The 26,305-nt window shown below is 64.7% G+C and overlaps 5 protein-coding genes across 9 annotated transcripts; 3 read left to right on the top strand and 2 right to left on the bottom strand.

Moving 5' to 3' along the window:
- Nucleotides 1-3,871: 3,871 nt before the first annotated feature.
- Nucleotides 3,872-7,053, top strand: EFNA1 (ephrin A1). Its single transcript, XM_066206861.1, has 5 exons — nt 3,872-3,987; nt 5,208-5,503; nt 5,602-5,667; nt 5,921-5,971; nt 6,288-7,053. Exons 1-5 carry the CDS (start codon nt 3,881-3,883, stop codon nt 6,404-6,406), a joined length of 639 nt encoding a protein of 212 aa, XP_066062958.1. The 5' UTR covers nt 3,872-3,880; the 3' UTR covers nt 6,407-7,053.
- A 1,036-nt stretch (nt 7,054-8,089) lies between these two features.
- On the top strand, nt 8,090-10,485 carry SLC50A1 (solute carrier family 50 member 1). 4 transcript variants are annotated; one of them, XM_066206855.1, is made up of 6 exons: nt 8,090-8,227; nt 8,816-8,893; nt 8,994-9,117; nt 9,191-9,349; nt 9,415-9,534; nt 10,047-10,485. In XM_066206855.1, exons 1-6 carry the CDS (start codon nt 8,169-8,171, stop codon nt 10,146-10,148), a joined length of 642 nt encoding a protein of 213 aa, XP_066062952.1. In that variant the 5' UTR covers nt 8,090-8,168; the 3' UTR covers nt 10,149-10,485. The 4 variants fall into 4 exon arrangements, with proteins under 4 accessions (XP_066062952.1, XP_066062951.1, XP_066062950.1 ...); XM_066206854.1 differs by having other exon boundaries at nt 8,967-9,117; XM_066206853.1 differs by lacking the exon at nt 8,090-8,227 and having other exon boundaries at nt 8,405-8,893.
- A 2,448-nt stretch (nt 10,486-12,933) lies between these two features.
- On the bottom strand, nt 12,934-13,647 carry DPM3 (dolichyl-phosphate mannosyltransferase subunit 3, regulatory). The gene is made up of 2 exons (XM_066206870.1): nt 13,590-13,647; nt 12,934-13,242 (listed from the first exon to the last, which is right to left on the bottom strand). Exon 2 carries the CDS (start codon nt 13,234-13,236, stop codon nt 12,958-12,960), a length of 279 nt encoding a protein of 92 aa, XP_066062967.1. The 5' UTR covers nt 13,237-13,242; nt 13,590-13,647; the 3' UTR covers nt 12,934-12,957.
- A 666-nt stretch (nt 13,648-14,313) lies between these two features.
- KRTCAP2 (keratinocyte associated protein 2) lies at nt 14,314-16,246 on the bottom strand. The gene is made up of 5 exons (XM_066206867.1): nt 16,139-16,246; nt 15,470-15,624; nt 15,138-15,201; nt 14,828-14,894; nt 14,314-14,518 (listed from the first exon to the last, which is right to left on the bottom strand). The coding sequence occupies exons 1-5, from the start codon at nt 16,140-16,142 to the stop codon at nt 14,398-14,400; spliced, it is 411 nt and encodes a 136-aa protein (XP_066062964.1). The 5' UTR covers nt 16,143-16,246; the 3' UTR covers nt 14,314-14,397.
- Nucleotides 16,247-16,674: 428 nt separating this feature from the next.
- On the top strand, nt 16,675-24,737 carry TRIM46 (tripartite motif containing 46). Of its 2 annotated transcripts, XM_066206764.1 has the most exons (10): nt 16,675-16,795; nt 18,362-18,617; nt 19,034-19,377; nt 19,884-20,027; nt 20,150-20,245; nt 20,369-20,622; nt 20,702-20,823; nt 22,716-23,015; nt 23,102-23,399; nt 23,535-24,737. In XM_066206764.1, exons 1-10 carry the CDS (start codon nt 16,733-16,735, stop codon nt 23,908-23,910), a joined length of 2,253 nt encoding a protein of 750 aa, XP_066062861.1. In that variant the 5' UTR covers nt 16,675-16,732; the 3' UTR covers nt 23,911-24,737. The 2 variants fall into 2 exon arrangements, with proteins under 2 accessions (XP_066062861.1, XP_066062860.1); XM_066206763.1 differs by lacking the exons at nt 23,102-23,399; nt 23,535-24,737 and having other exon boundaries at nt 21,229-22,771.
- The last annotated feature ends 1,568 nt before the right edge of the window (nt 24,738-26,305 follow it).

Raw genomic sequence — 26,305 nt, 5'->3', positions numbered from 1 at the left:
GGCACGCAGCCCTGGGGGTGTTGGGGTGGCGTTTGGGAGCAGTGGGGGCGGGAGAGCCTTCTTTGTCATCCTCACCAGCTGCACAGAGTAAGCAGACATGGGGTGCTGGAAACCCCATGGGAACTCCAGCATCAACCCCTGTCGCGTCTGGCTCTGCCGGGCATGCCGGCTCCTGCCTGTTTTGGTGGGATCTGGCACACGCTGGCGGCTCCGGCAGGATGGGGGATGCAGTCATCTCCCCCCCCCCAGTGCCTCCAGCCAAGGGAATGTGGGGGTTGGGTTCTGCCTGGGGATGGGGTTGCACCTCAAGGTGGGTGTTCCTGGGGCACCCAGACCCCCATAGGCCCCGCAGACACAGGGGAGTAGCCATGGGCTCCTGACCCTGCACTCTGTGGGGCTGGGGGGGCCCAGTACCCCCAAAGAGGGGGCAGCCGATCTCCCCACGGGAGAGCAAGGCATGAAGGGCTGCAGTCCCGCTCCCGGTGTGGATTCCTGGGGAAGGGGGTCCTCACAGCCCCAAACTGCAGGGCAGCCGCTCTCCCCCACCCAGCAGGCGCTGCTGGGCGGTGGCTGGGTGTCCCGCCGGCCCGGGCTTGTCCGGGTGCAGGAAAAGCGGACGAACCCGTCAGACAGGTCTTGGGAGCCCTCCCAGCAGACGCTGAATTCCCCAGGTCCCCCCCGTGCTCCAACAGGCCTGGCCCAACATGGGGCTGAGGTCCCTGCCATGGACCCCCTCCCGGGGTCTTGAGGTGCTGCTGGCAGCTGTCTGCTGACCCGGGGCAGGGTGGGCATGGTGTGACTGGGGCAGAACCACCACCACTGCCAAGGGCATATCCGGCCAGGTGCTGGTTACCCGGGACTGGCCACAGCACCTGTCCCAGTGTGGTGCCATGCTGGTGGCATGTGGCATAGTGAGCCTGACACAGCTTAGGTGGCCAATGCCCTGGGGGGTGTGCAAGAGCTGGAGTCATTGCCCTGGCACAGAGAGCTCTGCCTGCAGGATCTCTCCATGCCACTTGCCTCGACCCTGGCACCGCTTCTTGTGCATGCGTGGCACCACTGATGGCTTGGTGGGCACTGGCCACCTGGCTCAGGTTGGCTTCATGTCCTAGGACTGAGCACAGCAGGACAGCCTAGACCCACCAGGCGTCTTCTGGGATTCTGGTAGAGGGGATTCCCAGGCCCAGCTGCTCCAAGTCAAGTGGGAGGCCCTTGTAGGAGGCCCAGTGTTGAGGTTTGTGTGCCCCTTGGGTACTTTGGGGTTTCACAGCCTTGGCAGCAGGTCCAGGCAGGGGATGTGTGCCAGGAGCAGCCATGTGGCACGAGGCTCTGCCTCACCTCAGGGCAGCTTCCCTGCCCAGTCAGAGCTCTCTGGCCAAAGGCATGAGGTCCTGGCACCGCTGGACAGCCCTGGGGCTGCAGCTCTGCCCCCACCAGGCTGGCATCAGGCCATGCCTACCTGCCATGCCTACCTGCCAGGCTGCACGCAGCTGGCACTGCCGTCACCGTGGCCTTCGCTCCCAGCCACAAACTGGACGGCTCCTCTTCCTCCCCCAGCCTTGGACTGGTGACGTCAGCCCAGCCAGGGGCTGAGGCACTCCCGGGTGTCCCCAGCCAAGAAACCATAAACACTTTGTCACGAGTTCAGCGGCCTCTGGCCAGCCCCACCTGCCCCACACGGAGCACCCGCGATGTTTACAGCACGAAACAGCTTCACCTTTGTCCCGCCATCATGGGCACCAATCCCAGCTCATTGTCACCTGCTCCCAGGCGCCGTGGCCATGACCATGTGCACCATGTGCACACCACCACTGGCACCCCCCGGTGCCACTGCAGGTGGGCACCCACCCTACCCAGGGGTCTGCCCACCCTGTGCCCCACCACGGTGTCCCAAGGGAAGTCATGGGGCACCTCTAGCCCCAGCTTGTCCCTCAGACTGTCCCCAGCATGGGACATGGGCTTATCTTTCCACTCCTGGTCCTCTACCAGTGCTCTGGGCCAGGCATGGTGGTGACACTGGGTCTTGGTGTGTCTCTGTGGCCTCACACCCAGCCCCTTTCCTGTGCCCTTGTGGCCCTGCTCAAGGGCTGGGGCCACGGCGGATGGGTCAGGGGAGCCCCTTGGCCAACGGAGTTGGGTACCACATGCCACACCACAGGATGGATCCAGCGTGGTGCCCCAGGAGGCTCATTATATCCCTGGCAGGCTCAGCACAAGGCTCAAGCATCAGGGGATGCCCAGCCCTTCCCCCATCACTGTTCCCTGCCTTGTTTTCCCCAGACACAGTCTGTCCCTGATGTGGAGGGGGCAGTACCACGGCGATGCCAGAACCATGGGATTGGTTCCCACCACCCGCTGGCTGCACCCATCCCCGTGGCCTGCACGTGCCGTGCTCTAGCTCTGGGATCCCAGGGGTGTTCCCAGGAGGTGCTCCCCTGTACAAGCCACGGCAGAGCCAGCATCCCGGGAACAGAGGCCTCACACTGTCATTATGGATGATGTCAGGCCTGGCCACAACCAGGGAGGATGAGAGAAAAGCAGCCGGTCCCCCTCCCTGGGAGCAAGGGTGTGGGGAGAGAGGCTGCAATGCGCAGGATGCAGGTGGGGTGTGGGTGGGATGTGGGGTACCCAGCCCCACGGCCTGGGCCCATAGGATGCCTTGGCGGTGGGAGCCACAGCCGCTCTCAGGTTGCGGTGCCGTTGCCTGCCGGAGCCCCTGCCGCGTGCCAGGGGAGCGCTCCGCGCCCGCTGCGGCACAGGGCATGCAACATTACCCACAATCAATGGATCATTATGGAATAAACAAGAGGAAAGTTGTTTTGCAAATGCGGCTGAGTTATCGCTTCACAACACGCGGCGAAGCGTCGCGCGCCGTCCGGGACACGGATGGATCCATGTCAGAGCAAATGGGAGCCGACAGCGAGGCACCGTGCTCCCGCCAGGCAGTGGCAGCGTGCCCACTGTGCCCACCCCAGCTCTGCACCTACAGCCCCCTATCCTGCACCTACAGCTCCGCATCCTGCACCCAGAGCCCCACATCCTGCACTTACAGCCCCCATCCTGCACCCACAGCTTCCCATCCTGCACCCACAGCTCTCCCTCCTGCACCCATAGCCTCCTACCCTGCACCTACAGCCCCCCAGTCTGCACCCACAGCTCCCAATTCTTCATCCTCAGTCAGACCTCCCAGTAAGAAGGATTCATTCCTCCCCCGGCCTCCGAGGTCACTCTGTGGGGATCAGCGGGCTGCACTCCAGTGAAGGTGACCCCAGGCGGGACCATGGGTGGTGGGTGCTGCCGGGCAGGACCTGCTCCCCACGCCGTTCCGGTGTGTGTGTGGAGTCCCTACCTCGTGTGGGTCACTCGTGGGGGCTGCCCCTGCTCTGTGCCGGTCCCGTGTGGGGGGATGGTGTATGTGTGTCGGGGTGGGGTGGACCTGGAGCACAGGGTGAGGGTGTGGTGTTGTGGGGGGGGGGGGTGCTCGTCGCTGTGAGGAGAGCGTGCCCCCTTACCGGTGCCGTTCCCGGTAGGGGAGCGGAGGTTTGTGCCCCCCAGCCCGGTCCCGGTGTGGGGGGTTGGGTGTGTTTGTGTCCCGGCTAGTGCCGGTCCCGGTAAGGGAGGGCTTGCGTTCCCCCGGCTGGTGCCGGTCCCGGTGTCCGGCAGCGCGTGTCCTCGCCAGTGCTGGTCTCGATGCAGGGGAGGTTTGCGTCCCCCTGATCGATACCGGTGGGGGGTGTGTCGTGTGTGTATCGTTCCCCCGCCTCGTCCCGTGTGTTGTTGTGTGAGCGCGGGGCGGTGGCGGGGGCGGGGCGGCGGCGGGGCCGTACTTAAACGGGGGGCGGGCGAGGGGCCGCCCGTGGAGCGCAGCACCCGGGGAGCGATGGGGCAGCCGGGGGTGCCCCTGGCCCTGCTGGGGTTGGGGCTGGGGCTGTGCTGGGCAGCGGCGGCCGAGCGGCACACGGTGTTCTGGAACAGCTCCAACCCCCGGTGAGTGACTCCCGCCTCCCACCGGGACCCCCCCCCCGCAAACACGCACCGAGACGGGCACCGGCCTCCCCGAGGGCGCGGGCGGCGCCGCTCCGCTCCCCGGCGGCCTTTGTGCGGGGCGGGCGGCGGGACGAGGTGGCGGGGCTGGTGCGGAGCTCGGTGCGGGGCCGTGCGGGGGGCGGCGGGGCCGGTCCAGGTGCGCCCGGGGGGGCCTTTCCGTTCCCAGGGCCATGCGAAGGGGCCGCTTCCTTCCCGCGGGGGGGGCGCGGCGCCAACCCCGGCGCCGGCCCCGGGGACCGTGTTGACAAACACGGGGCAGGATATGCGGGGGGGTAGACCTGGATCGAGGCCTCCCGCTCACCGGCAGCCGGGGCTGAGGGATGACCCCGTCTCAAGCAACAGCCCCTCAGGCTCTCGGGGCCCCCCCCGCCCGGAGCCGTGACTCCCCCTGGTTGTGGAGGTGCTCCTCCAGGGCATGACCTCTCTCAGGCTCTAGGTGTGTCCCCCTTGGCTTTCGGGGCACCCCTCTCACTCTCCAGACCCCCAGGGTGTGGGGGTGCCCCACACCTACGCGCCCGTGGGGAGATGTGGGGCTTCCCCTCCTTCCCTAGGCTAAGCCATCCCCTCCCCAAGTTGTGGGGCTTCTCCCTCCTCCCCAGGCTGTGTCCCTCAAGAGTGCAGGACTCCCCCAGGTTGTGGGGTTGTGTCCCCCCACAGGGTTTGGGGAGCAGGGGGTACCCCCGTGGGTGGATGTGTCCTCTCGAGGCCACCACAGCCGGCGAGGTGGGGACCCCGTGGAGGCCCCCAGCGTGCCCCCCCCGGGTGGGGTGTGGGGCGCAGCTGGAGCCGGGCTGGCTGCCCCACGGCGAGAGCCGCGACGCCTCCTGCTCCGGCAGCGCTGGGCCGGGCAGGGTGCGGGCAGGGTGCGCGTCCCAGCGGGTCCCCTCCCTGCTCCCCGGCTCTTGGGAAGCACTGGGAAGTGGGGTGCGCTCACCACTCACTGCCAGGGGGCCAAGCCGGAGGGAGACTGAAGGGAGGGTTGCCCTTTTAAAGCTATTCCAGGTGCTGCAAGACTCAGAACAGGGAACGGAGGACCCAAGGGTGCCCCCACCCAGGGCTGCCGTGGGCAGAGTGCTGGCCCCCCTGGGTGTGGGGGATTTGGGGGTGCAAGTAAGGCCCCTAACCCAGAGCTGACCCCCCTGCCCACCCTCCTGCCACAGGTTTCTATGGAGTGACTACACGGTGGAGGTTCGTCTCAATGATTACCTGGACATCATCTGCCCCCACTACGAGGAGGGCAGCGTGGACCCCCAGGCCATGGAGCGCTACACCCTGTACCTGGTGGAGCTCGAGGAGTACCAGGCCTGCAAGCCCCGCTCCAAGGAGCAGATCCGTTGGGAATGCGACAAGCCCAGTGCCCTGCACGGCCCCGAGAAGTTCTCAGAAAAGTTCCAGCGCTTCACTCCCTTCACGCTGGGCAAGGAGTTCAGGGAGGGACACAGCTACTACTACATCTGTGAGTGCTGGGGGGCTGCGGGGGGGGGCTCTGAGGTGCTGCAGGGAATTGCCGTCGGGCTCCCCCCATTCCTGTCTAACTTGCCTCTCCCTTCACAGCAAAGCCCATCCACCACCACGGTGAAGCCTGCCTGAAGCTGAAGGTGACAGTGACAGGCAAAGGCAGTGAGTATCACCACCCCCTCAGGGCCCCCCCCGCGTCCCCTCCTTCCCGCTCGCGGCGTCGGTGCCCAGCGTGGCCTTGGCCGCGCTGAGTCACAGCCTGGCCATGGCCCCTGGCCAGCCCGGGGTGTGGGCACGCGCGGCTTGGCCAGGAAGGTGTTCGTGGCGGGGGGGAGGAACAACCCACAGTGAAACAAGATTTTGGGAAGGTTGGGGTGCTGCTCTTCTCTGGCGTGACCCCCTGTTTGCTCCGCAGCTCCGGCACCGCCTGCCCCGGCCTCGACACAGAAGGGGAGGATCCAGGCAGGTGTGTTGGGGGCTGTGGGTTGGGGCTGAGCCAACTTCCAGGGAGACAGGGTGTTCTTGGGGCACCAGGCAGAATCTAGCTACCTTCCTGGGGGGACCGACATGGGGGGCACTGGCCTGAGCATAGCCACCCACACAGTGGGACAGGGGTTTGCCAGGGGCACTGGGCTAAGCTCATCTGCCCCTCCTGGGGGGCTCTGGAGCTGGCTAAGGTTCCAAGGCTGGTGTCAAACCTCTGCAGGGGTGATGTGCTGCTGGCTTGGGGTACAGTTTGTGTTCTGGGGTTGCTGATGGCTCTTCTCTTTCCCCCACCACAGATGATGCAGCCGCACACGTGCTGAGGAGCGTGGGGCAGAACTCGGCCATGCGCAGCAGCAGCCGCCCCTTCACCTTCATCAGCCTCCTCCTGCCCCTCCTGGTGCCTCAGGGGCTCTGAGCTGCGCCGCGTGCCCAGACCCACCGAGGCTGAGGCCACTGGGGACCTCCGTGGTCTCCTCATATCTGCCCCAGGTGCCCTGCCCTGTGCACGTCTGGGCGAGGAAAGGATTTGTCAGTATTATGGGGCTGGAGGCCCCAAAGCCATCAGAGCAGCTGGAGCCTTCAGGCTTCCCTGGCCCTTCCAGGACGGTCCTGGCAGCCAGAGGCCGAGCAGGAGCCTGGAGCTGGAGGGGCTGAAGTGCCCTAGACTGGAGAGGGGCAGGGGGCTGGCACCCCTGTCCCTCAGCTGAGCTCAGCCGCCACCCTCGGGGCTTTCTCCGTGGTGGGCTTGAACTGGAATGTGTCCTGCAGGCGGGGACATGGGGGTGGCCTGGTGACACCAGTGCAGGGGGCCTCTTACCCCCAGTGTCAGTGGTTGGGGAGCACAGACAGGCTGGAGATGCCCCGCAGCCAGGGGAGCAGGGTTATAAGAAACATCCCACTCCTCTGTGTGCTGCACCCCTACCCCATCCTTCATCCCCTGGTCCTTCCCCGTTCCCCCCCCCCCCCCTCCGCTGGGTGCCGGAGGGGCCCCCCAACACCCCCTTTGTACAGCTTTCTAACACGGGACTTTTTATACCATTGTCAGGAATAAATAACCAAAACCATGCTGAGCTCCGGAGACCTCCCCCACCCTCCTGGGCCAGGCTCTCCTGGCCCTTGTGGGGGGTTGGGCTGGTTAATTAATTAATTGGCTGGTGTTTGCACGGGGCTGTTAAGTGGCAAAGTGCCACAGTGGCTGGCACTGTCCCCGGCTTTATCTGGTGACACAAAGGCCTCCCCTGAGGGTGGGAACCCCACCCCCTGCACTGGAGTGAGCTTCCAGGTGGGGGGCAGCAACTCCTGGGACAAACCCCACTGGAGCGGGATAGACCCCATGGGATGGGACAAATTCCACCGGTGATGAGGCCCCGAGGGCTGGGCAGGGAATGCAGCCTGTCTGCAACCCCAGGGACACCCACATGGTGACCCCAGGGATGTGGGACCCCTGAGGTGTGAGACACTGTGGATGCAGTGGCCCCTGGAATTGGGAGCCACAGGGAGCAAGGGTCCTGGAGAGGTGAGATCTTGGGGCACTGGGGTCACAGAGATGGATAACACCTAAATGTGGGGGACCCTAGAGATGGAGGATCACGGAGAGGTGGCATCTTGGGGTCACAGGAATGCGTGACCCTCAGGATGTGTTGGGGCACCGTGGGACAGGGGGGTCACAGGGACTCGAAGCCTGGGGAAGTGTGAGTCTCAGGGATGCAGGCTCCTGGGGAATTGTTGTCACAGGGATGTGTGACTCCTGGAGGAGGAAGGTGTGGGGCACGGGGAATTAGGGTCACAGAGGTGTGTGACCTCCGGGCTGTGTAATCTGGACCGTGAGGTTGACCCTGGGGACGCCGGAACACGAGGCCCCTGGAACCGGGGACCCCCAGATCTCTAGGAGGTCGCTCAATACACAAGACATAGGGGGTGCTCCCCCCCCCGGCTGCCCCCCTGCATCCCCCAAACCGGGCCCGGTGCCCTCCCCGTTGCCGCCTGGGTGCCCGCGTGGCGGTCACGCCGGTGCCGGCGCTGCTCCCCCCGCCCGAGCCGGATCCCCGCCGCCCCTCCCCGCCCGGTGCGCGGCCGATCCCTCCCCGGTAGTGCGTCCCGCCCCGCCCCGCCCCGCCCCGCCGCGGGCAGCACCGGCCCCGCCGCGCGCCCGCCGCTGCCCGGTGTCCGGCACGGTCATGTCGGTGCTCGCCGGCGTCTGCCTGGCCGCCACCCTCGCCATGTTCGCCACCGGCCTGTGAGCGATCGGCGGCGGCCCCGGGCGGGGGCGGGCGCGATGGGGAACGCACCGGGGCCAGCTCGGGGGTGCAGTGAGGGCCGGGGGCGTTGGGGGTGGAAGGGGGAAGACCCCGGGGGCCGGTTTTGGGGTGCAGTGGGGACTTTGGGGAGGGGGATTTGAGGGTGTAGTGGGGGATGAGGATGCAGTCAGGTCACCAGGGCCAGTTTTGGGGTGCAGTGTGGGACCTGGTGAGACGGTTGGGGGTGCAATAGTGAGAGCACCAGAGGCATTTTGGGGGCTGCGGTGTAGGCCATGGAGGGGCGTTTGGGGGTAAAACAGGGAAGGCGTCAGGGCCGGTTTGGGGGTGCAGTGGGGGCCATAGTGGTGCACTGAGGAGGGCATCAGGCCCAGTTTGGGGGTGCAATGGACCATGGATGGCTGGTGCAAAGGGATTGGGGGTGTGATGGGGATGGTGCTGAGTCCTAATTGTGGGGTGCAGGGGGAGGAGTGTGAAGGGGTGCAGTGCCTGCTGGCTTCAGAGACTGGAGCCCCCTCAGCCCAGCACTGCTGGGCACCCAGGAGGCCACTGCCCTCCGCTCTCCCCAGGTCTGACCTGCGCCAGATGTTGGCGACCAAGAGTGTGGAGAACATCCAGTTCCTGCCCTTCCTCACCACTGATGCCAAGTACAGCGGGGTGGGGCCCTGGGGAGGGAGGTCACATACATTTGAGGGGCAGGGGGGATCCCCCAGGCTGCAGCCAAGTGCCTGTGCCATATCCCTGCAGCAACCTGAGCTGGCTGGGCTATGGCTGCCTGAAGGGGGACGGGACAGTGATCACCGTCAATGCCATTGGAGCAGCTCTGCAGACCCTCTACATCCTGGTGTATCTCTACTACAGCCCTGCAAAGGTGGGGCAGGGGCCTGGGGTGATGGGGAGGATGGGAGACCCTCACCCTGATGTCCCCCTACTGTCCCTCCCAGCGCCCCGTGCTGCTGCAGGTCCTGCTGCTCCTGGCTGTGGTGGTCACTGGCTATGGCTACTTCACCGTCCTGGTTGATGCAGGAACGCGCCTGACACACCTGGGGCTCTTCTGCAGTGTCTTCACCATCAGCATGTACCTCTCACCACTGGCTGACCTGGTGTGTGGGGCTCGGAGGAGCTGGGGCTTGCCAGCCCGGGCCCTGCCTGACATTTGCTCCTGCAGGCCAAGGTTGTCCGGAGCAAGTCGACGCGGTGCCTGTCCTTTCCCCTGACCGTCACCACCCTTGTGGCCTCCAGCAGCTGGACACTCTATGGCCTGCAGCTCCATGATCTCTACATCACAGTGGGTTGGGGTGGTGGAACGCCAAGGGGTGTCATCCCATCCCACTCTATCCCATCTCATCATCTCATCATGTCCTGTCTCATCCCATCCCCATCCAATCCAGTCCCAACCCATCCTACTCCATTGCATCCCACAGAGTCCCATCCCCATCTCATCCTACCCTGGCCTGGTTCATCCTTTCACCCTTCACCATCCCATCCCACTCTATCTCATCCCATTCTGTTCTGTCCCCCTCCTACCCCATCTCACCCCACTCCATCCCCATTCCTATCCCATCCCATCCCCATCCCATTCCACTCTATCCTATCCCATTCCACCCCATTCTCCTCTCAGCTGAGCACTTGGCTTGGGGCCGGCCCTGCTCAACAGTGCATGTGTCACCCAGCCAAGGATGACAAGGCTCAGCATGATGACTATTGATTTTAATTAATTAGCTGGGATGGGGCCAATAAACCTTCCCTGGCACCACAGGGGGAGGGGTACATCCACTCTCCCCCCATGTCCTCCCACAGGTCCCCAACGTTCCAGGGATCATCACCAGCCTCGTGCGGTTCTGGCTCTTCCAGCAGTACAGGCCAGAGCAGGACAAGCCCTACAGTCCCCTGCCTGCCTGAGAGGTCCCCTAAGGAGCACCCCAACTCTGGCCTGGGCTGGCCCCACCACTGAGCCCTGAGCACCACCACTGTCCTCTTGGCCACTCCCAGTGGGACACCAGGAAAGACTTCTGGCCTCCAGCCGTGCATCCTTCAGCGAAGGCCCCGGAGCTCTCGGCAATACCTTTGGGATGCCATAAGCCCCTCAAATCCCAGGGTGGGAGGATAGTTTTCCATGCCCGTGGCCTGCCGGGCACCGGGATGGGGCTTCCAGGGGTCCATGTGTCACTTTTGTAAGGATTCAAGTGCCTTTTAATAAATCAGAGACTTCCCAGTGCCTGCTTCTTGTACCTCCCTCTTGGTGCTGCTGCAGAGGATGGTACAGCTCATGGCTCTACAGCTGCTTTGGGAGCTGCTTTGGGAGCTGCTTTGGGAGCTCCTTGTGGCTGACCAGGGGCTACATGTGGTGGGGGCTCATCCTGACACACCCTGGGCTCCAGCAAACCCTCACGAGGCATCAGCCCTGGTGTTGGGCAGGGGGCTGGGTTGGGGCCACAAGAGGACCCCAGGGGAGACAGCGCTGCTGGGGGCCTGCTCTGTCTCTCCCTGAGCTACAGCAGCCACCCATCACAGTGTGGGGGGTAAAAGCCTGTGGAACTGATGAGCAGCCACCATGCCAGGAACTGGGAATCAATGGGAATCCTTGCTAAACCCCCGTGAATTGAGCGGGCCTGGATCAAGCATTGATCCTATGTCGATTAACCAATTAACAGCGATCTGGAATGAAGATATGGGGCCAGTACCTCGGCGGAGGGACAGGAGGAGCCAAATCACACAGCAGACACCAGAGCCTTGCAGAAAGAGACCCCCACCCCATGCAGGAGACTCCAGGACTGAGGAACCTCATCCCACACTCCGGCCAGATGACACTGTTGGGATGAAAAATGCAGTGCTGAGGACGCTGGCAGGAGCTGTGCTGTGCCTTTGCTGCTTGTGCACACCTCACACACGGCCTGGAAAAATCCATATAGAGGGATGGAGCTGAGCACGGTGCCAAGGGAAGGAGGAAGAGCTCCCAGCGTGCTCTGTCTTGCCCCTGTGGAGCCGGGGCTCCCCGTGCCTGCTCCTGGGACTTGGCCCAACGGGGAGGAGCCCCCTGCTCCCCCCAGCAGTGGGAGCAGCTCCCAGCCCGGCCCCACAGCCTTGGGAAAGGGCAGCTTTCTCCACTGACACACCTCGGCTGCCAACCGGTCGCTCCGGCTGCCCCATGCCGGGAGTGGCCGTGACGCGGCCCCTCGTGCCAAGCCGGAGACAGCTCCCGGATGCTTCCGTGCAGGGAGGAGCTGCCATCAGGCCGCTGCTACACACGCTGGGAGTAGCTCCTGATGGCTGAGTAGAGGCCCTGGATTGCCCTGAGGAGCCCCTGGATGACCATAAACAGCCCCTTGAAGGCCCTGAGCAGCCACTGAATGGCCATGAGTAGAGGCTCTGGATTGCCATGAGTAACCTGCACAGGGTCATGGGTAGCTCACAGACAGCTGTCAGTAGCCCCCAGATGACCACAAGTAGCCCCTGACGGTCCTGAGTAGCTCACACAGGACTGTCAGTAGCCCCTGATGGCCATACGTAGCCCCTGGATGGCCACAAGGAGCCCCCGGGTTGGCAGTCAGTAGCCCCTGGTGGCCACAAGTAGTCCCGGGACGGGGCCAGATTGCCATAAGTGGCCTGCAGGGAGTCATGAGTAGCCCCTGCATGACCACAAGTAGCCACGGGATGGATACTTGTAGCCCCTTTGAATGATCATGAGGAGCCCCCTTGGTTGGCTGAGTAGCCCGATGACCCTGAGTAGCCTGCAGAAGGCTGTCAGTAGCCCGCAGAGCACTGCTGTCCTTGTTCTGTGGTCCTGACCCCACCAAGGCCCCACGTGGCCAAATCCAGGGCAATGTCACCCCCTCAACCACCCGTGTGCCAATGAGTGCCGGGAGCTTCCCACCCTGCTCCCACCAGCCTTTGCTGCTCAGGAAACAGCTAATTAGCTGCTCCTGCTAATTAACCTGAGTCCTCCCTCCCGCTCCCAACTGCTCCTTTCTGCAGAGGATACACAGCTGCTAATTAAAATCCCACAGTCCTTTGGCTGGAGGAGCTGGCGGCTGCCAGGGCAGCAGGTTCCTGCACAAGCGGTCAGAGAGCAGAAATGGGGGTCCCCAGGAGCAGGCCCCTCCCCAGACAGAGCCCCCCACCCCTCCCTATTCCCAGTGAAGCCCAGTGTGGTGCTGTGGATGGGCAGAGGAGTCGGGGGAGCTCCTCTCGAGCTGCCGGGGTTGGAGAGGACGCCATGCTGCAATTTAAAGGCTGTGTTGCCCACCCCATCCTGCCAGTCCCTCTCCTCCTTCCCGGGAACCCAGCCAGCGGGGACGGGATGAGCCTCCTCCAGCTCCCACCTGCCAGGGTGAACCACATCTGGGCCAGGAATGTGCTTAGGCTCTGGGGCACGGCCCAGTCCCACATCCGACTCCAGAGCCGAATTCCAGGGAGCTCAGCGAGGGACGGGCAGGGCAGGACTGGGTGTGGAGGGTTTCCCTGCAGCCCCTCAGACTGGTGGGAGAACTGGGCCTGCATGGAGACCTTGCTCTTCACAAGCCCCCGCACACCCACCTCACACCGCTGAGAGCTGAGCGATTCCCCCGGGAGAACCAAGCGATACCCCCCGGGTGGCTTCTAGCAGCACCCGAGGCTCTCAGCGCCCGCAGCCCCCCGGAGCCCACCGCCCCTGCCGTGTCCCGGGGTCACAGAACAGCACGGGCAGCACCGTCCCCGGCCTTTATTGGGGTCACAGGCGCAGCCCCCGCCGCCGCAGGTCGGCCCGCGCCGCCCTGATGTGCTCCTGCAGCTCGGCCGCCGCCTCCTCGCAGTCGTTGAAGGTGGCCAGGCGGTAGCCCACGGTGGCCAGGGAGTAGCAGCCGAAGGCCACGAGCAGGTAGACGGGCAGCGGCAGCAGCGCCTGGCGGAGCGGGGCCGGCGGCTGCAGCCCCGGCGGGGCCAGAGCCAGCGCGGCCCAAGCCGAGCCCAGCAGGGCGAGTCCGCAGAGCCACTGCCCCAGCTTGGTCATGGCGGCCTGAGGGGAGACGGCGCGTGAGAGGGGAGCTGGGAGAGCGGGAAAGGGGAGGAGAAAGAGGGGGGGAAAGGGGAAGAGGAAAGACGGGGAGCGGGGGACCCATGAGAAGAACAGAGGGGGAAAGGGGAGACAGGGAAAGGGGGGAGAAAGTGGGGCGGGGGGGTGGGGCAGAGAAGGAAGGAGGAGGGAAGCCCGGAGAGTGGAGCCGGGAAGGACGGACCGCCCCGCGCCGGGCCCAGTCTCCCTTTGGGCCTCCTGACCGGAGCGCGGCCCCAAACCCCCCGGTCCTCCACCCGCCGGAACGAGCTCTCCCCAAAGCCCGGGCCCGGGCCCAGCCCCACCCCCACCTGGCTCGGTCCCGCTCCCGGTGCTGGTCCCGCTCCCCGCCCGCAGCTGCGATGACGCAACGGCAGCGCCGCGCGCAAGGGCTGCCGGGAACTGTAGTTCCACAGCGCGGCGGCCTCGGGCGCCCCCTGGGGGCGGGGCGCGGCACCACCGAGACCCCGCCGGGACGCCGGGTCCGGCCCCGCTCCCGGTGCCGCAGGAAACGCCGGGCTTTGTCGGCCGCGGCCGCGGCCGCAGGAAGCATCTGGTTTCCTCCACGTCCGGCCGGAGGGGTGCCAGGGGCCCGGCGTGGGAGCGAGTCCCGCCCGCCCTCCCACGGCTGCGGGGACCGCGCTGTTCCCACCCCCCCAGCCGGGCAGCCCCGGTGACCCAGCCGGTGTCCTGCAGAGGGCACATGAGTCTGTGATCCCCTGCCAAACCCAGCAGCCTGAGCTGCGCCAGCGCAGCGGTCTCGTGGCAGCTGGAGCCCTGAGCCACTGGGACCCCCACAACCCCCACTGCCCATTCCAGCCTCTGCGGCTCCAGTCTGCTCCAATCCTGGCTCCATTGGGATCTTCCTCCCTTGCAGGTCTGGGCAGACAAGATGCCAGCAGCACATCTTCCACCCTTGGCCACCCTCAACTTCCCTGGCCAACCCAGAATCTACCCCAGGCTCTAGGGCCACTTCCAGCCACAACGGCACACAGCAGGGCCAGGAACTGGGAGCTGGCAGAGGAGACAAGCAGCTACAAAGAAATGGCTTTATTGGGCAGGGGGGAGTCCTGGATCGGCCACAGGGAGGGGGCTGCCCCAGGAAGGGGCAGCAGGACATCAATTTCTCTTCCTGCCCTTGCCGACAACCTTGGCAGGAGCAGCGACAGGCGCTGTGGACTGGTAGAGAGTGGAAGAGATCTTGTTGATGTAGTAGAGACCAACCATGGAGAAGATGAGGCTGCGAGGGCAGAAGGGAAGAGGCTGCTCGGCTGCTGGGGGCAGGAACATGCCAGGCACACCCCAAGAGCTTCCCTGGGATCCCACTGCACTGCCCTTTGTAAACCAACTCCTTGCCCCTGGATCCTACTCCCCTGCCCTTCCTAAACACCCTCCCTTTGATCCCAATGTGCTGCTGTTCCCACCGGCCCCCTGAGGCTCCCTAGCAGTCCTGGCCCTGCCCAGCCTCCTGCCCCTCTCCCAGTGTCACCCGTGGTCCCTCAGGTTCCCCTTGGTCGCTCCCCACCCTCCAGGGCAGCTCTGGACGTACCAGGTGGTCACACAGACCCGGTGGATGAGGCCAGAGGCGAACAGGGCCAGCAAGAGGCAGGTGAGGACTGTGGAGAACCAGGAGACACAAGATGCTGCAGGGCTGCCCCCAGTGATGGGGGAGGGGGGGGGGGTCATGGCTGCAGCAGCATCATTTCCCCCTGGACCAGGAAAAGCTCAAGGGAAGCTGCCACAGTTCCAGGGCAGGGCTGGGACTGTCCAGTGCCATTGCTGGAGCACACCCAGCCCTTCCACAGACCTCTGGACAGCAATGTGTTCCCACTCCCCTCCTGGGTTCTTTCAACACTTACTCTCGGGGAATATCTTGGCCTGGAAGCCCTTCCCAAAGATGAGGTTCTCCAGGTTGTTGAAGGCCTGGTTGTGGAGTTAAGGAACAGAACGGGAGCATGCTGTCCTCCCGAGCCTGCTCCCATCTCCCATCCTCTTTGCTCCAGCCCCACTCCTGGCCTGTGCACCTGCTGCTGTTCCCCCACTGCCATCCCATGCCCTGCTCACAGCCCCTGGCCCTGCTCCCCACCACCCCTTTGGTGTGGTTCCCAGCCCCCCCGATACAGTGCCCTGGCCCCACTCCCCACCAGCCCCTCTCCCGTCCCCGGGTCCCACTCCCAGTCCCCGCGGATACAGTGAGGGAGCAGACGAAGAGCGCGGAGCCCAGCAGCCCGCCCTGGATCGTGAGCCACTCGGTGGAGGCGAGCTGCCGGCTGTACATCTGCATCCCGGCAAACAGCAGCAGCGACAGCAGCGACGACAGTGCAAGGGATGTGCCCGTGCCTACGGCTGCGTCCCGGGGCCGACTCAGCACCGGCACCAGGACCGAGGCCGGTCCTGGGGCCGGAGCTCACCCTGCAGCCATAGGGCCGTGCCGTGCATCCCGCCCCCCTCGCCCCTCATCGCCGCATTCCCCCGGCCCAGCTGCCGCCCCACTCTCGTTGACGCCCGCCCCGTTATGCCCGTGCCCCCATTACCGCTCTGCCCCGTTACACCTCCATGCCTCCTGCTGTTACCCCTGCTCCCGTTGTCCCCGTGCCCCCGCTGCCTCCCTGCCCCGGTACCCCTCATTCCCCCTCGTTTCCCGTTACCCCCGTTATTGCCTCTATCCCCGGTACTCTTCCTCGGTTATTCCCCTGCCCCGTTACGCCCCTTCCCCCATTAACCCCGTTACCGCTCATGCCCTCATTACCACGCCTGTCCCCGTGCCCCCTTTTCCCATTTCCCCTTTCTCCCATTCCCCCGTCATCTCCCATTTGCCCATTCCCCCCCGGTTCCCCGTTAGCTCCCGTGCCCCCCTTACCCATGGTGCCCCCAGCCCGTCCCGGTTCCCTCCCGGTGCCGCCGTTCCGCGCATGCGCACTGCGGCCGCGCGGAAGAGGGACACGGCAGCAGCGCCGGGCCGCGCCACTGCGCGTGCGCGCGCGGCCCCGTCCCTCCCAGCTCGCGCTGTTCTGTGCGCGTCCCCGGGCGGCCGGGAGTGGCACTGCAAGTCCACGCCGTCCGGAGCGTCCTCTGGCGGCGGGGACGGGAACAGCGCGGAGACGGGACCCCCGCACCCAACACCGGCCCCGGCGCCGACCCCGGGACCACCGCCGGTACCGGTGTCATGCTCATCCTGCCCGCAGCCCACCCCAGGCGCCGCTCCCCGAGCGTCGCCCGTCGGGGGATGCCCGGGGGTGCGGCGAGAGCATCCCCGGGCCGACCCCCCCCCACCGGTGCCGCCCCTCCGGTGCCTCCACCTCCCTCCGGTGCCGGCGGGGCGGGCGCCGCCGAGCATGCGCGCCGCCGCCCCCCGCCCTCCCCCCGGCTCCGCCGCTCCCTGCAACACACCGGGGCGATCGCGGCCGCCGCTGCTGCCGCCGCCGTCGCAAGCACGGGCGCGGGGAGCGGAGCCATGGCCGAGGGCGAGGACCTGCAGACCTTCACCTCCATCATGGATGCGCTCGTCCGCATCAGCGTGAGCGGCCGCGGTGGCGGCGGGGGGGCGGACAGGGGTCCTCCGGGACCGGGTCGCCGTGGCAACGCGGCGGAGACTGGGGGGGAGGGCGATGCCCTTGAGGGGTGGGCGGACCCCGCACCCCGACTCACCGCAGCGACCCCCCCACACCGAGCCACGACCGAGCCGGGAGCTCGGGGTGCGGAGGGGGCGGCCCCATCCCGGTCCCGATCTTGGTGCCCAGCCCGGTCCTGGCGCTGGTTCCAGTGCCGAGGCCAATCCGGGCTCTGCTGTGGGTCCAGCCCCAGTCCTCATCCCAGCCCCCATCTCCATCCTGGCTCCTATCTCCTTTTCCATCCCAGTTCCAATCCCAGCACCCATCCCCATTCCAGCCTTGGGCCCATCCTGGCACTATTCCCAGTGCTGGTCCTCATCCTCATCCCAGCCACCATCCCCATCCCTGGGCCCTGGGCTCCATCCTGGTGCTGATCCCAGTGGTGGCCCCCATCCCCATTCCACTGCCAGTCATAATACTGGTCTGATCCTGACCCTGCTCTGGGTTCAGCCCCAGTCCCATCCCTGTAACAGGCCTGAGTCCAATCCGGGTACTGATCCTGATTCTGACCATGCTGCTGGTCCCAGGCCTGATCCTGGCTCTGATGCTGGCCCTGGTCCTCATCATCCCCCCAGCCTTGGTCCTGATACTGCTCCTGGCTCTGGTGCTGTTCCCAGGGCTGATCCTGACCCTGCTGTGATCCCAGCCTCAGCCCCCAGCCCCATCCCAGTGCTGGTCCTGATTCTGACCATGCTGCTGGTCCCAGGCCTGATCCTGGCTCTGATGCTGGTTCTGGTGCTAGTGCTGGCCCCAGTCCTGGTCCTGGTCCTGGTGTGGCCCCAGTTCGCATCCCCAGTCCAGCCCTGGGCTTCATCCTCTGGTGCCATTCCTCACACTGCTCCCAGGCCTGATCCTGACCATGATGCTGGTTCTAATCCTCACCCCTATCCCAGTGCTGGTCCTGACACTGGCCCTGGTCCTGGCTGTTATTCTAGTGCTGACCCTGATCTTGGCCCTGCTGCTGATCCCAGCTCCATTCCTCATCCCAGTGGCAGCCCTGATCCTCATCTTGGTGCTGGTCCTGGTGTTTGTCCTCATCCTGTCCCCAGTGCTGGTCCCAGGCCTCATCATTGCCCTGATGATGGTCCCAGTCCTTGTCTCCATCCCAGCCTGGGTGCCAGTACTGGTCCTGATCCTGGTCCTGATGCTGCTCCTGGCTCTGGTGTTGATTCCAGGCCATGGTGCTAGTCTCAGCTGTGATCCTGGTGACGATCCCAGCCCTGATACTGATCCCAGCCCTGATGCTGGTCCTGGCCCAGATCCTGGCCCTGGTGCTGATCTCAGCCCTGATGCTGGTCCTGGCCCAGATCCTGGCCCTGGTGCTGATCTCAGCCCTGATGCTGGTCCTGGCCCAGATCCTGGCCCTGGTGCTGATCTCAGCCCTGATGCTGGTCCTGGCCCTGGTGCTGGTCCCATGTGGTCTCAGCCCTGTTGTGCTGCCGGCGGGTGACGCTCCTGCTCTCTCTCCGCAGACCAGCATGAAGAACATGGAGCGGGAGCTGGTGTGCCCAGTGTGCAAGGAGATGTACAAGCAGCCGCTGGCACTGCCCTGTACCCACAATGTGTGCCACGTGTGTGCCAGCGAGGTGCTGCTGCAGCACGGCCACCTGTACTGCGACCCCACCTCCGAGCCCACCTCACCTGCAGCCACCCCGTCCACCCGCAGCCCCCGCCTGGGCCGCCGGGCTGTCCCCAAACCCGATCGGCTCGACCGCCTCCTTAAGTCAGGTGGGGCTGGAGGGGCTGGCAGAAGGGACAGGGGCAACAAGGGGACAGGGATGGCTGGAGATGACAGGAATGGCTGAGGAGATGGGGGCAGGGATGTCTGGAGGGGTTGGGGACAGCTGGAGGGGACAGAGAGGGCTGGAGGAGAGGGGGCTGGCTGGAGGGGACAGGGATGGATGGTTGGAGGGGATGGGGACAGCAGAGGGGACAGGGATGGCTGGAGAGGATGAGGGGGCTGGAGTGGATGGCAAAGGAAATAGGAACAAGAGGGGATGAGGATGGCTGGAGGGTTGGGAGCAGGGACAGCTGGAAGGGATGGAGGTGGGGATGGGGACAGCACCCTGGGCTCCCCTGCAGGAGGGCTGAGGGACTCTGGGGCTTCGTGCCCTGCTGACCCCCTCCCTGCCTCCCTCCCACAGGCTTCGGTACCTACCCAGGCCGCAAGCGGGGTGCCGTGCACCCCCAGACTGTCAGCTTCCCGTGCCCCGCCTGCCAGCGGGACGTGGACCTGGGCGAGCGGGGCCTGGGCAGCCTCTTCCGCAACCTGACGCTGGAGCGGGTGGTGGAGCGGTACCGGCAGACCATCAACATCAGCGCGGCCATCATGTGCCAGTTCTGCAAGCCCCCACAGCTGGAGGCCACCAAGGGCTGCACAGAGTGCAAGTCCAGCTTCTGCAATGAGTGCTTCAAGCTCTACCACCCCTGGGGCACCCAGAAAGCCCAGCATGAGCCCACGCCCCCCACCCTCACCTTCCGCCCCAAGGTACGGCCTCCTCATGGGTCCTCCTGCCCTGATGGGGCATTAAGGCTGAGAGGATTGGGATTGTTCAGCCTGGAGAAGAGAAGCTTTGGGGTTACCAAACTGTGGCCTTCTAGTGTCTGAAAGGAATTTCTGGAAGGATGGGGCAAAACTATTTGCAAGGGTCTGGAATGACAGGACAATAGGCAATGGGTTCAGATTTAAAGATAGTGAATTTAGGTTAGATATTAGGAAAAAAGTTCTTTTAGTGAGAGTGGTACAGTACTGAAACAAGTTGCCCATGGAAGTTGTGAATGCCACATCCCAGGAAATGTCCAAGGCCAAGGTGGGGCTCTGAGCAATGGAGTCTAGTTGAGGAATGTCCCTGCTCATGTCAGGTGGGTTGGAACAAGATGATCTTCAAGGTCCCAATTCCAACTCCAAGCATTCTGTGATTCTAAGATCTGGGGTGCAGGGGTGGGACTCTGCAGGGGTGGAGGGGGGTGCTGAGCCTCACTGTGCCTGCACAGGGGCTGATGTGCCCAGAGCACAAAGAGGAGGTGACTCACTACTGCAAGACCTGCCAGCGGCTGGTGTGCCAGCTCTGCCGCGTGCGCCGCACCCACACCAGCCACAAGATCACCCCGGTGCTCAGCGCCTACCAGGCCCTCAGGGTAAGGGCTGCTGGGGCCAGGCTGGGGCTCTGTGGGGAATTGGGGGCACCACAGAGCCCCAGTGCAGATGGGGGGGTGTGGGGCGGGGGCTGCCAGCACCACATCTCATCACCTTCCTGCAGGAGAAGCTGACAAAGAGTCTCGCCTACATCCTGAGCAGCCAGGACACGGTGCAGACCCAGATTGCCGAGCTGGAGGAGACAGTGAAGCACACGGAGGTAAGGGCAGAGGATGCCTGTCTGTCCCTGAGCTGTCCCTGGGCAGGAGTGGCACAGCCAGCCCAGTCCCCTCTGGTCCCAGGACATGCCACACACTGACCGTGCCATGTCTGTGCCCGGCAGGTGAATGGCTCACAGGCCAAGGAAGAGGTGTCACAGCTGATCCAGGGGCTCTGTGCCATGCTGGAGGAGAAGCGGGCCACGCTGCTGCAGGCTATTGAGGAGTGCCAGCAGGAGCGGCTGGCCAGCCTGCACGGCCAGATCCGGGAGCACCAGGCCATGCTGGAGAACTCAGGCATGGTGGGCTATGCTCAGGAGGTGCTGAAGGAGACTGACCACCCCTGCTTTGTCCAGGCTGCCAAGCAGCTGCACAACAGGTACTGGGCTGCGGGCACGGGGCTGCCGGGGGTGGTGGGGCCCTCTGGTACCTGACATCTCCGCTCTCCTGTGCTGCAGGATCCTCAGGGCCACTGATTCGCTGCAGAGCTTCCGTCCCGCAGCCAACGCCTCCTTCAGCCACTTCCAGTTGGATGTCAGCAGGGAGCTGAAGCTGCTCACTGACCTGGCCTTCATCCGAGGTAAAGGCAGCGGGACCCGGGCACCGGCTGTGCCCCGTGCCAGGGCGCAGCCCCCGTGGGCAGAGCGGGTCCCTGCCCGCCTCGGAGCTGCAGCTCAGCCACGGCTGCCCAGGGCCATGCTCGGGCAGGCGCTTGCGGATCTGCCAGTGCCCCCTCCCCGTCAGGGACAGCCCCAGCCCCAGCAGCCCCCAGAGATATCCCTGCCCTGCCCTGTGCCAGGGCGTCTGGGCCAGGGGCAGGCAGGCAGGGCCATGGTGCCAGGTGAGGGCAGCAGGAGTGCCGGAGGGTGAGTACGGAGCTGCCCTGCTGCCGGGCAGGCGCTTCCCGCAGGGCAGGAGCCGCGTGGCCCTGCCGGACCCGCTGGCGACACGTTTCAGACCTGCTTCTACCTCTCTTTGTTTATAGGCTGCGGCCGCTGCCGAGGCGTCACCGAAGTAACTGAGGCAAGTCACACCCCTGCCCCAGAGCTGCCCCACTCTCTCTTCCCATCCCTCCATCCCTCCATCCTGCTCCCAGCCCGGCCCCGCTCCACTGCCATCCTCCATCCCCATCCTGCCCGCTGGCGTTGGCAGCCGGTGGCTCTGCCTCCTCCATCTGCCGCTGCTCCTCCTGCCCTCCCACCCCTTCTCACATTTCCGTCCCCATCCTCGCCCCATTTCCGTCCCACTCCTTGCTCCATTTCCATCCCCTTCGTTGCCCCATTTCCATCCCCTCTTGCCCTGTTTCCATTCTCTTCCTTGGCCCGTTTCTGTCCACTCTCACTGTGTTTCCATCCCCTTCCCCACTCCATTTCTGTTCCACTCTCACCCCACTTCTGTCCCATTCATCACCCAATTTTCTGCCCCCTCCTCATCTCATTTCCACTCTCCCTTGCCCCATTTCAACCCCATCCTTGCCCTACTTTTACTTTCTTCTCATCCTGTTTTCATTCCCCTACTTTCCATCTCAGTCTCACCCCATTTCCATCCCATTTCTCACTCCATTTTCTTTCTCTCCTTGCCCCATTTCCACCCCTCTCTTTGTTTGATTTTCTTCCTCCTCTTGTCCCATTTCCATCCCCTTCCTTGCCCCATATCTATCCCCCCTTCACCCCATTTACGTTCACATTCTTCCCCCATTTATGTTCTTGTCTGCTGTCCCACTCTCACTCCATTTCTGTCCTCTGCTTCACTCCATTTCCACTCCTCTCCTCATCCCGTTTCTTTTCCCCCTTGCAGCCTTCCCATCTGCCTCCTCACCCCATTTCTGTCCTGCTCAACTCATTTCTGTCCCCTTTCTGCATCCCATTGCCACCTTGTCCTTGCCCCATTGCTGCCCCATTTCCATTCTCCTTCTCTCTGTCTTTCCATCCTACTCTCGCCCCATTTCTGTCCTCTTCCTCTCCCCATTTCCATCCCTCTCCTTGCCCCATTTCTACCTCCCTCCTCATCTGGTTTCCCTTCTCTTCCTTGCCCCATTCCCATCCTTTCCTCACCCCTCTTCCCCCTGCCATCCCTTCATCTCTCCTTCCCATCCTGCCTCTGTTCCTGCCAGTATCTTCTACTACCCTCCATCTCCATCTCCTCCTCCTCCTCCTCTTCCACTGCCTCCATTCTCTCTCTCTCTCTCTCTCTCTCTCTCTCTCTCTCTCTCTCTCTCTCTCCTCCCTCCTGACTTGCACTCGGCCTGTCTGGTCCCTGGAGCCCCACAGCAGCAGCTCCTCTGTCTCCCTGACTCTCGCTCTCCTCCGGTGCCGACACACGGTCTCCGCAGTCAGACCCCTCTAGACTCTGCTGGTTGTGCGTCCGTCCGTCCGTCCGGAATCCCGGAATGCCCCCTCCCTGCGTCCGGCCGCCTCCCCGCCTGCGGGGTGGGGGATGCTGCCTGATGCCCGCCGCTGCCTCTCCCTGCAGCGCCCGAGGCCCCCGTCATCGACACGCAGCGCACCTACACCTACGACCAGATCTTCCTGTGCTGGCGGCTGCCGCAGCACTCGCCGCCCGCCTGGCACTACACGGTGGAGTTCCGCAAGACCGACGCCAAGGCCAAGGGGCTGAAGCTGTGGCAGCGGCGGGAGGAGGTGCGGGGCACCTGCGCCCTCGTCGAGTACCTGGACACCGACAGCGTCTACGTGCTCCGGGTGAAGGGCTACAACAAGGCAGGCTTCGGGGACTACAGTGAGGACATCTACCTGCACACGCCGCCCGCCCCAGGTGAGAGGGGATGGGTGCTTGCATCAACCCGCAGCGCCTTGCTGTGCTGTCCTGCTCACCTTCCTCCTCTCCTCTCCTCCCCACAGTCCTCAACTTCTTCCTGGACAACCGCTGGGGCTTCAACCGGGACCGGCTGGCCATCAGCAAGGACCAGCGCGCGGTGCGCAGCGTCCCCGGCATCCCCATGCTCTTTGCCGCCGAGCGCCTGATGACCAGCTGCCACCTGTCCATCGACCTGGTCATCGGCGATGTGGCCATCACCCAGGGCAAGAGCTACTGGGCCTGCTGCGTGGACCCCAGCTCCTACCTGGTGAAGGTGGGCGTGGGGCTGGAGAGCAAACTGCAGGAGTGGTTCCAGGTGCCACAGGACGTGGTGAGCCCCAGGTGAGCGGGGTGGCTTGGGGGGTCCAGGGGGTTCTCTGCCTGTTCTCACCTTCCCAGCAGGCACTGGGGTGTGGGGGGACCTCCAGCGTGTCTCATGGGTGTTGGCACCAGGACTCACCTATCCCCCCTCCACAGGTATGACCCCGACAGCGGCCACGACAGTGGGGCAGAGGACACAACGGTGGAGGCTCCTCCTCCCTACGCCTTCCTCACCATCGGCATGGGCAAGATCCTGCTGTCACACGGCTCAGCCCTCACGTCCCGTGACCCCAACGGCTGCACCGTGCCCTTGCCCCCGCGCATCGGCATCTGCCTGGACTATGAGCAGGGCAAGGTGAGCTTCTATGATGCCGTCTCCTTCCGCGAGCTCTGGGAGTGCGGCGTGGACTGCTCGGGGCCCGTCTGCCCCGCCTTCTGCTTCATCGGAGGGGGGGCCCTGCACCTCCAGGAGCTGGTGGCCAACAAGCAGGAGCGGAAAGTGACCATCGGGAACTTCGCCAAGCTGGACTGAGCCATGCCCGCGGTCCCCACACGCCGCCGGCTCTGCCCCCGGGGCACCCCGCGAGCGCCAGGGCCTGGGGGGACACAAGTGGCCAGGGAGCAGAGCATAGCAGAGGTGGCCCCGGCCCTGCCACCACAGGGGACAGGCCAGGTGTTTGTTTTGTGGGATGGGGGGGACGGGGACAGCTTTGCCGTCCCCTCCTCACCCTGTCCGCCTGCTCCTATCTCCAGCTCAGCCCGAGGCTGCTCTGGGCTGGGGCTGTGGGCAGGGCTGGCAGAGGGTCAGCCCTAGAGATGGGTCAAGGAGGGGGACGGGGCTGCACAGGGAGGGGGGTGGAAAGTGACAGTGGGGTGACAGTGGAGGGGAGAGGCTGGGTGCTGGTTGGGGTGGGGGAGGCAGCTGGGGTGGGGGAGAGGGCGGGGGGAGGCTGGGCTGGAACAAGGTGTGAAGATGTTTTGTAAAATGGCTCATTTTCAACGTGGATCATCTGGCTGCAGCCAGGCACAGCCCCCGGACACAGCCACCGTGGGGTCCCTCCCGTGGGCTGGTGGGCACCTCAGTGCCGCCTGCTCTGCCCTGTCCTTGGGCAGCAACATGTCTGGCCAGCCCTGCACGTGCTCTGAGGGCCACATTTGGCTCCATTATACAACTTGGTGCCCAACTGCACATGGCCAGGCTGGGCCTGCAGGGCCTGGATCTGACCCGCTGGGGAGCCCCGGCATCGTGGGGGCTGTGCCAGCAGTCCCACACCGGGATCTCGCTGAGCTGCTGTCATTTCTCTTGGGTTCTGTTACAACTAACGCTGTATTTTCATGGTTTCCTACAATAAACTGCAATGCCAGATTCCTCTGGAGCCTCCCTGTCACAGGGGGGCCATGGGGCCAGACTGTGCATGGGGTCGGGGTGCCAAGGGACCAGGGAGCCTGTGTTGGGTTGGCTGTGGGGTTTAGGGACTGGGGTCGAGGGGCTGTGGGGTCATAAGGCTGTGATGCTGGGCTGGCCATAGGGCCATGGGGCCAGGCTGTCCAGAGGCATGTCCAGAGGCATGCACAGGACCGGGGGCCATGGGGCCAGGCTGTCTTTTGTGCTGTGGCCAGCAGGTGCCAACCCTGCCCAGCCCGGGCAGTGCTGACGTGTCGGGTCCTACCGCTGCTCTGCCCAGCCATGTGGTCACTGCTACCCTGTCACAAGGTGTCAGGGGGCTCCTGGACCAGCCATCTCCCCACTGGGCCTAGAACAAACTCCTGCAGCATTGCTGGGAAGTCCCAAGGGCAGCCAGTCTAGCCAGGGAAGCTGCTGGGTGCTGAGGCATCTTCTCAGGGTGGGTACTGGAGCTGGACTCCCCACCCAGGTACTCTGCATGGCACGTGGAGGGGCCACAGGCAGGGCCCTGCCTGGGTAGGTGCCTGTCCCTGGAGATCCCAGCCCTAAGGTGGAAGGGAAGGGGGCCGAGCTCCCTGTGAACAGGCAACACTTTGTAGGGCCCAGCCCTGCAAATCAGACCCCTGTTCTGATTCCTGGGGCCCTGGCCAGGGCTGGGCGGGGCTGAGCGGGGAAACAGCAGTCCCAGGCACACCCCATCCCCTGCAGGGCTCTGCCCTAGGTACTCGACCCCATGCCCAGCTGGTAGAACAGACCTGGGGGTGGGGGGTGCTACACTGTGCCAGAGCCCCCCATCAGTGCACCCCCCACCCCTCACAGCAGTCTCAGGGCACCAGGGAGACCCCCAGGCCCTTGCCTGCACCCCAGCACAGCTCTGATAGCTTCCAGTACATGCCAGGGTTCCCGGGCACCTGGCACAGCCATGGGCCCCACCCAGAGCCCGCATAGTGTGGCCAAGGGATCCATCAGCTGCCCGCTGCTGGGCTGGTCCTGGGGCTGTTCCCGGCCAAGCACTGGCTCCATGCCTGCGACCACATGGGCTTTCTTTGGGGAAGGTTTGGTTCCTTGTTTTTCTGCCTTTTCAGTGGTTGCCAAAACACTCCCGGTGCCCAGGAACAGGCCCAGCTCAAACTAGGGCTGCCAGGGGGCCACGGCTGCGCTCCAGGGATGGCTGTTCCCAAAGTTTGTGCCCTGGCACACGGCCCCCTGGTGCTGCCACACAGCCTCTCCTTCCAGCACCCCCCAGAGCTTTTTTGGGGCTCAGTCAGCGTTTGGAAGACCCCGAGCCCGGACAGGCAGGGGAGGTGAACAGGACATGCCACGTGCACACAGTGACACACGTGCAGCTGCACGGCCCTGGCACCATCACATTCCGCCTGTGCAGCCGTGGGGAAACCGGACGTGTCAAACGAGACACGATTGATCGTGAACAGAAACCAGGAGGGGTTTCTGTTCAGAGAGCAGGAGGGGTGAGAGGGATGGAGTCTGGCAGGATATGTCACATCCAGAGGCATGCAGGGAC

The sequence above is a fragment of the Chamaea fasciata genome, unplaced genomic scaffold (genome assembly GCF_029207755.1).
Source record: "Chamaea fasciata isolate MVZ Bird 193981 ecotype frontalis unplaced genomic scaffold, bChaFas1.0.hap1 SCAF_31, whole genome shotgun sequence".
In the NCBI taxonomy this organism is placed as follows: Eukaryota; Metazoa; Chordata; class Aves; order Passeriformes; family Sylviidae; genus Chamaea; species Chamaea fasciata.
Note: the sequence above shows the minus strand (reverse complement) of the source record. Positions and strands in the feature narration are given on the sequence as shown.

What these genes read in the sequence shown, in the direction of transcription:
- EFNA1 (XM_066206861.1), top strand. Translation starts at nt 3,881, where the DNA reads ATGGGGCAGCCGGGGGTGCCCCTGGCCCTGCTGGGGTTGGGGCTGGGG. An exon ending in TGGAACAGCTCCAACCCCCG is followed by an intron (nt 3,988 to 5,207) that starts GTGAGTGACTCC and finishes CTCCTGCCACAG; the next exon opens with GTTTCTATGGAGTGACTACA. An exon ending in ACACAGCTACTACTACATCT is followed by an intron (nt 5,504 to 5,601) that starts GTGAGTGCTGGG and finishes CTCCCTTCACAG; the next exon opens with CAAAGCCCATCCACCACCAC.
- SLC50A1 (XM_066206852.1), top strand. Translation starts at nt 8,640, where the DNA reads ATGGATGGCTGGTGCAAAGGGATTGGGGGTGTGATGGGGATGGTGCTG. An exon ending in TTCCTCACCACTGATGCCAA is followed by an intron (nt 8,894 to 8,966) that starts GTACAGCGGGGT and finishes CCCAGGCTGCAG; the next exon opens with CCAAGTGCCTGTGCCATATC. An exon ending in TCTCACCACTGGCTGACCTG is followed by an intron (nt 9,350 to 9,414) that starts GTGTGTGGGGCT and finishes TTGCTCCTGCAG; the next exon opens with GCCAAGGTTGTCCGGAGCAA.
- DPM3 (XM_066206870.1), bottom strand. Translation starts at nt 13,236, where the DNA reads ATGACCAAGCTGGGGCAGTGGCTCTGCGGACTCGCCCTGCTGGGCTCG.
- KRTCAP2 (XM_066206867.1), bottom strand. An exon ending in TCTTCGTCTGCTCCCTCACT is followed by an intron (nt 15,202 to 15,469) that starts GTATCCGCGGGG and finishes CTCCACAACCAG; the next exon opens with GCCTTCAACAACCTGGAGAA. An exon ending in CGGGTCTGTGTGACCACCTG is followed by an intron (nt 14,519 to 14,827) that starts GTACGTCCAGAG and finishes CTGCCCTCGCAG; the next exon opens with CCTCATCTTCTCCATGGTTG.
- TRIM46 (XM_066206763.1), top strand. Translation starts at nt 16,733, where the DNA reads ATGGCCGAGGGCGAGGACCTGCAGACCTTCACCTCCATCATGGATGCG. An exon ending in CCCTCACCTTCCGCCCCAAG is followed by an intron (nt 19,378 to 19,883) that starts GTACGGCCTCCT and finishes GTGCCTGCACAG; the next exon opens with GGGCTGATGTGCCCAGAGCA. An exon ending in TGACCTGGCCTTCATCCGAG is followed by an intron (nt 20,824 to 21,228) that starts GTAAAGGCAGCG and finishes CTTTGTTTATAG; the next exon opens with GCTGCGGCCGCTGCCGAGGC.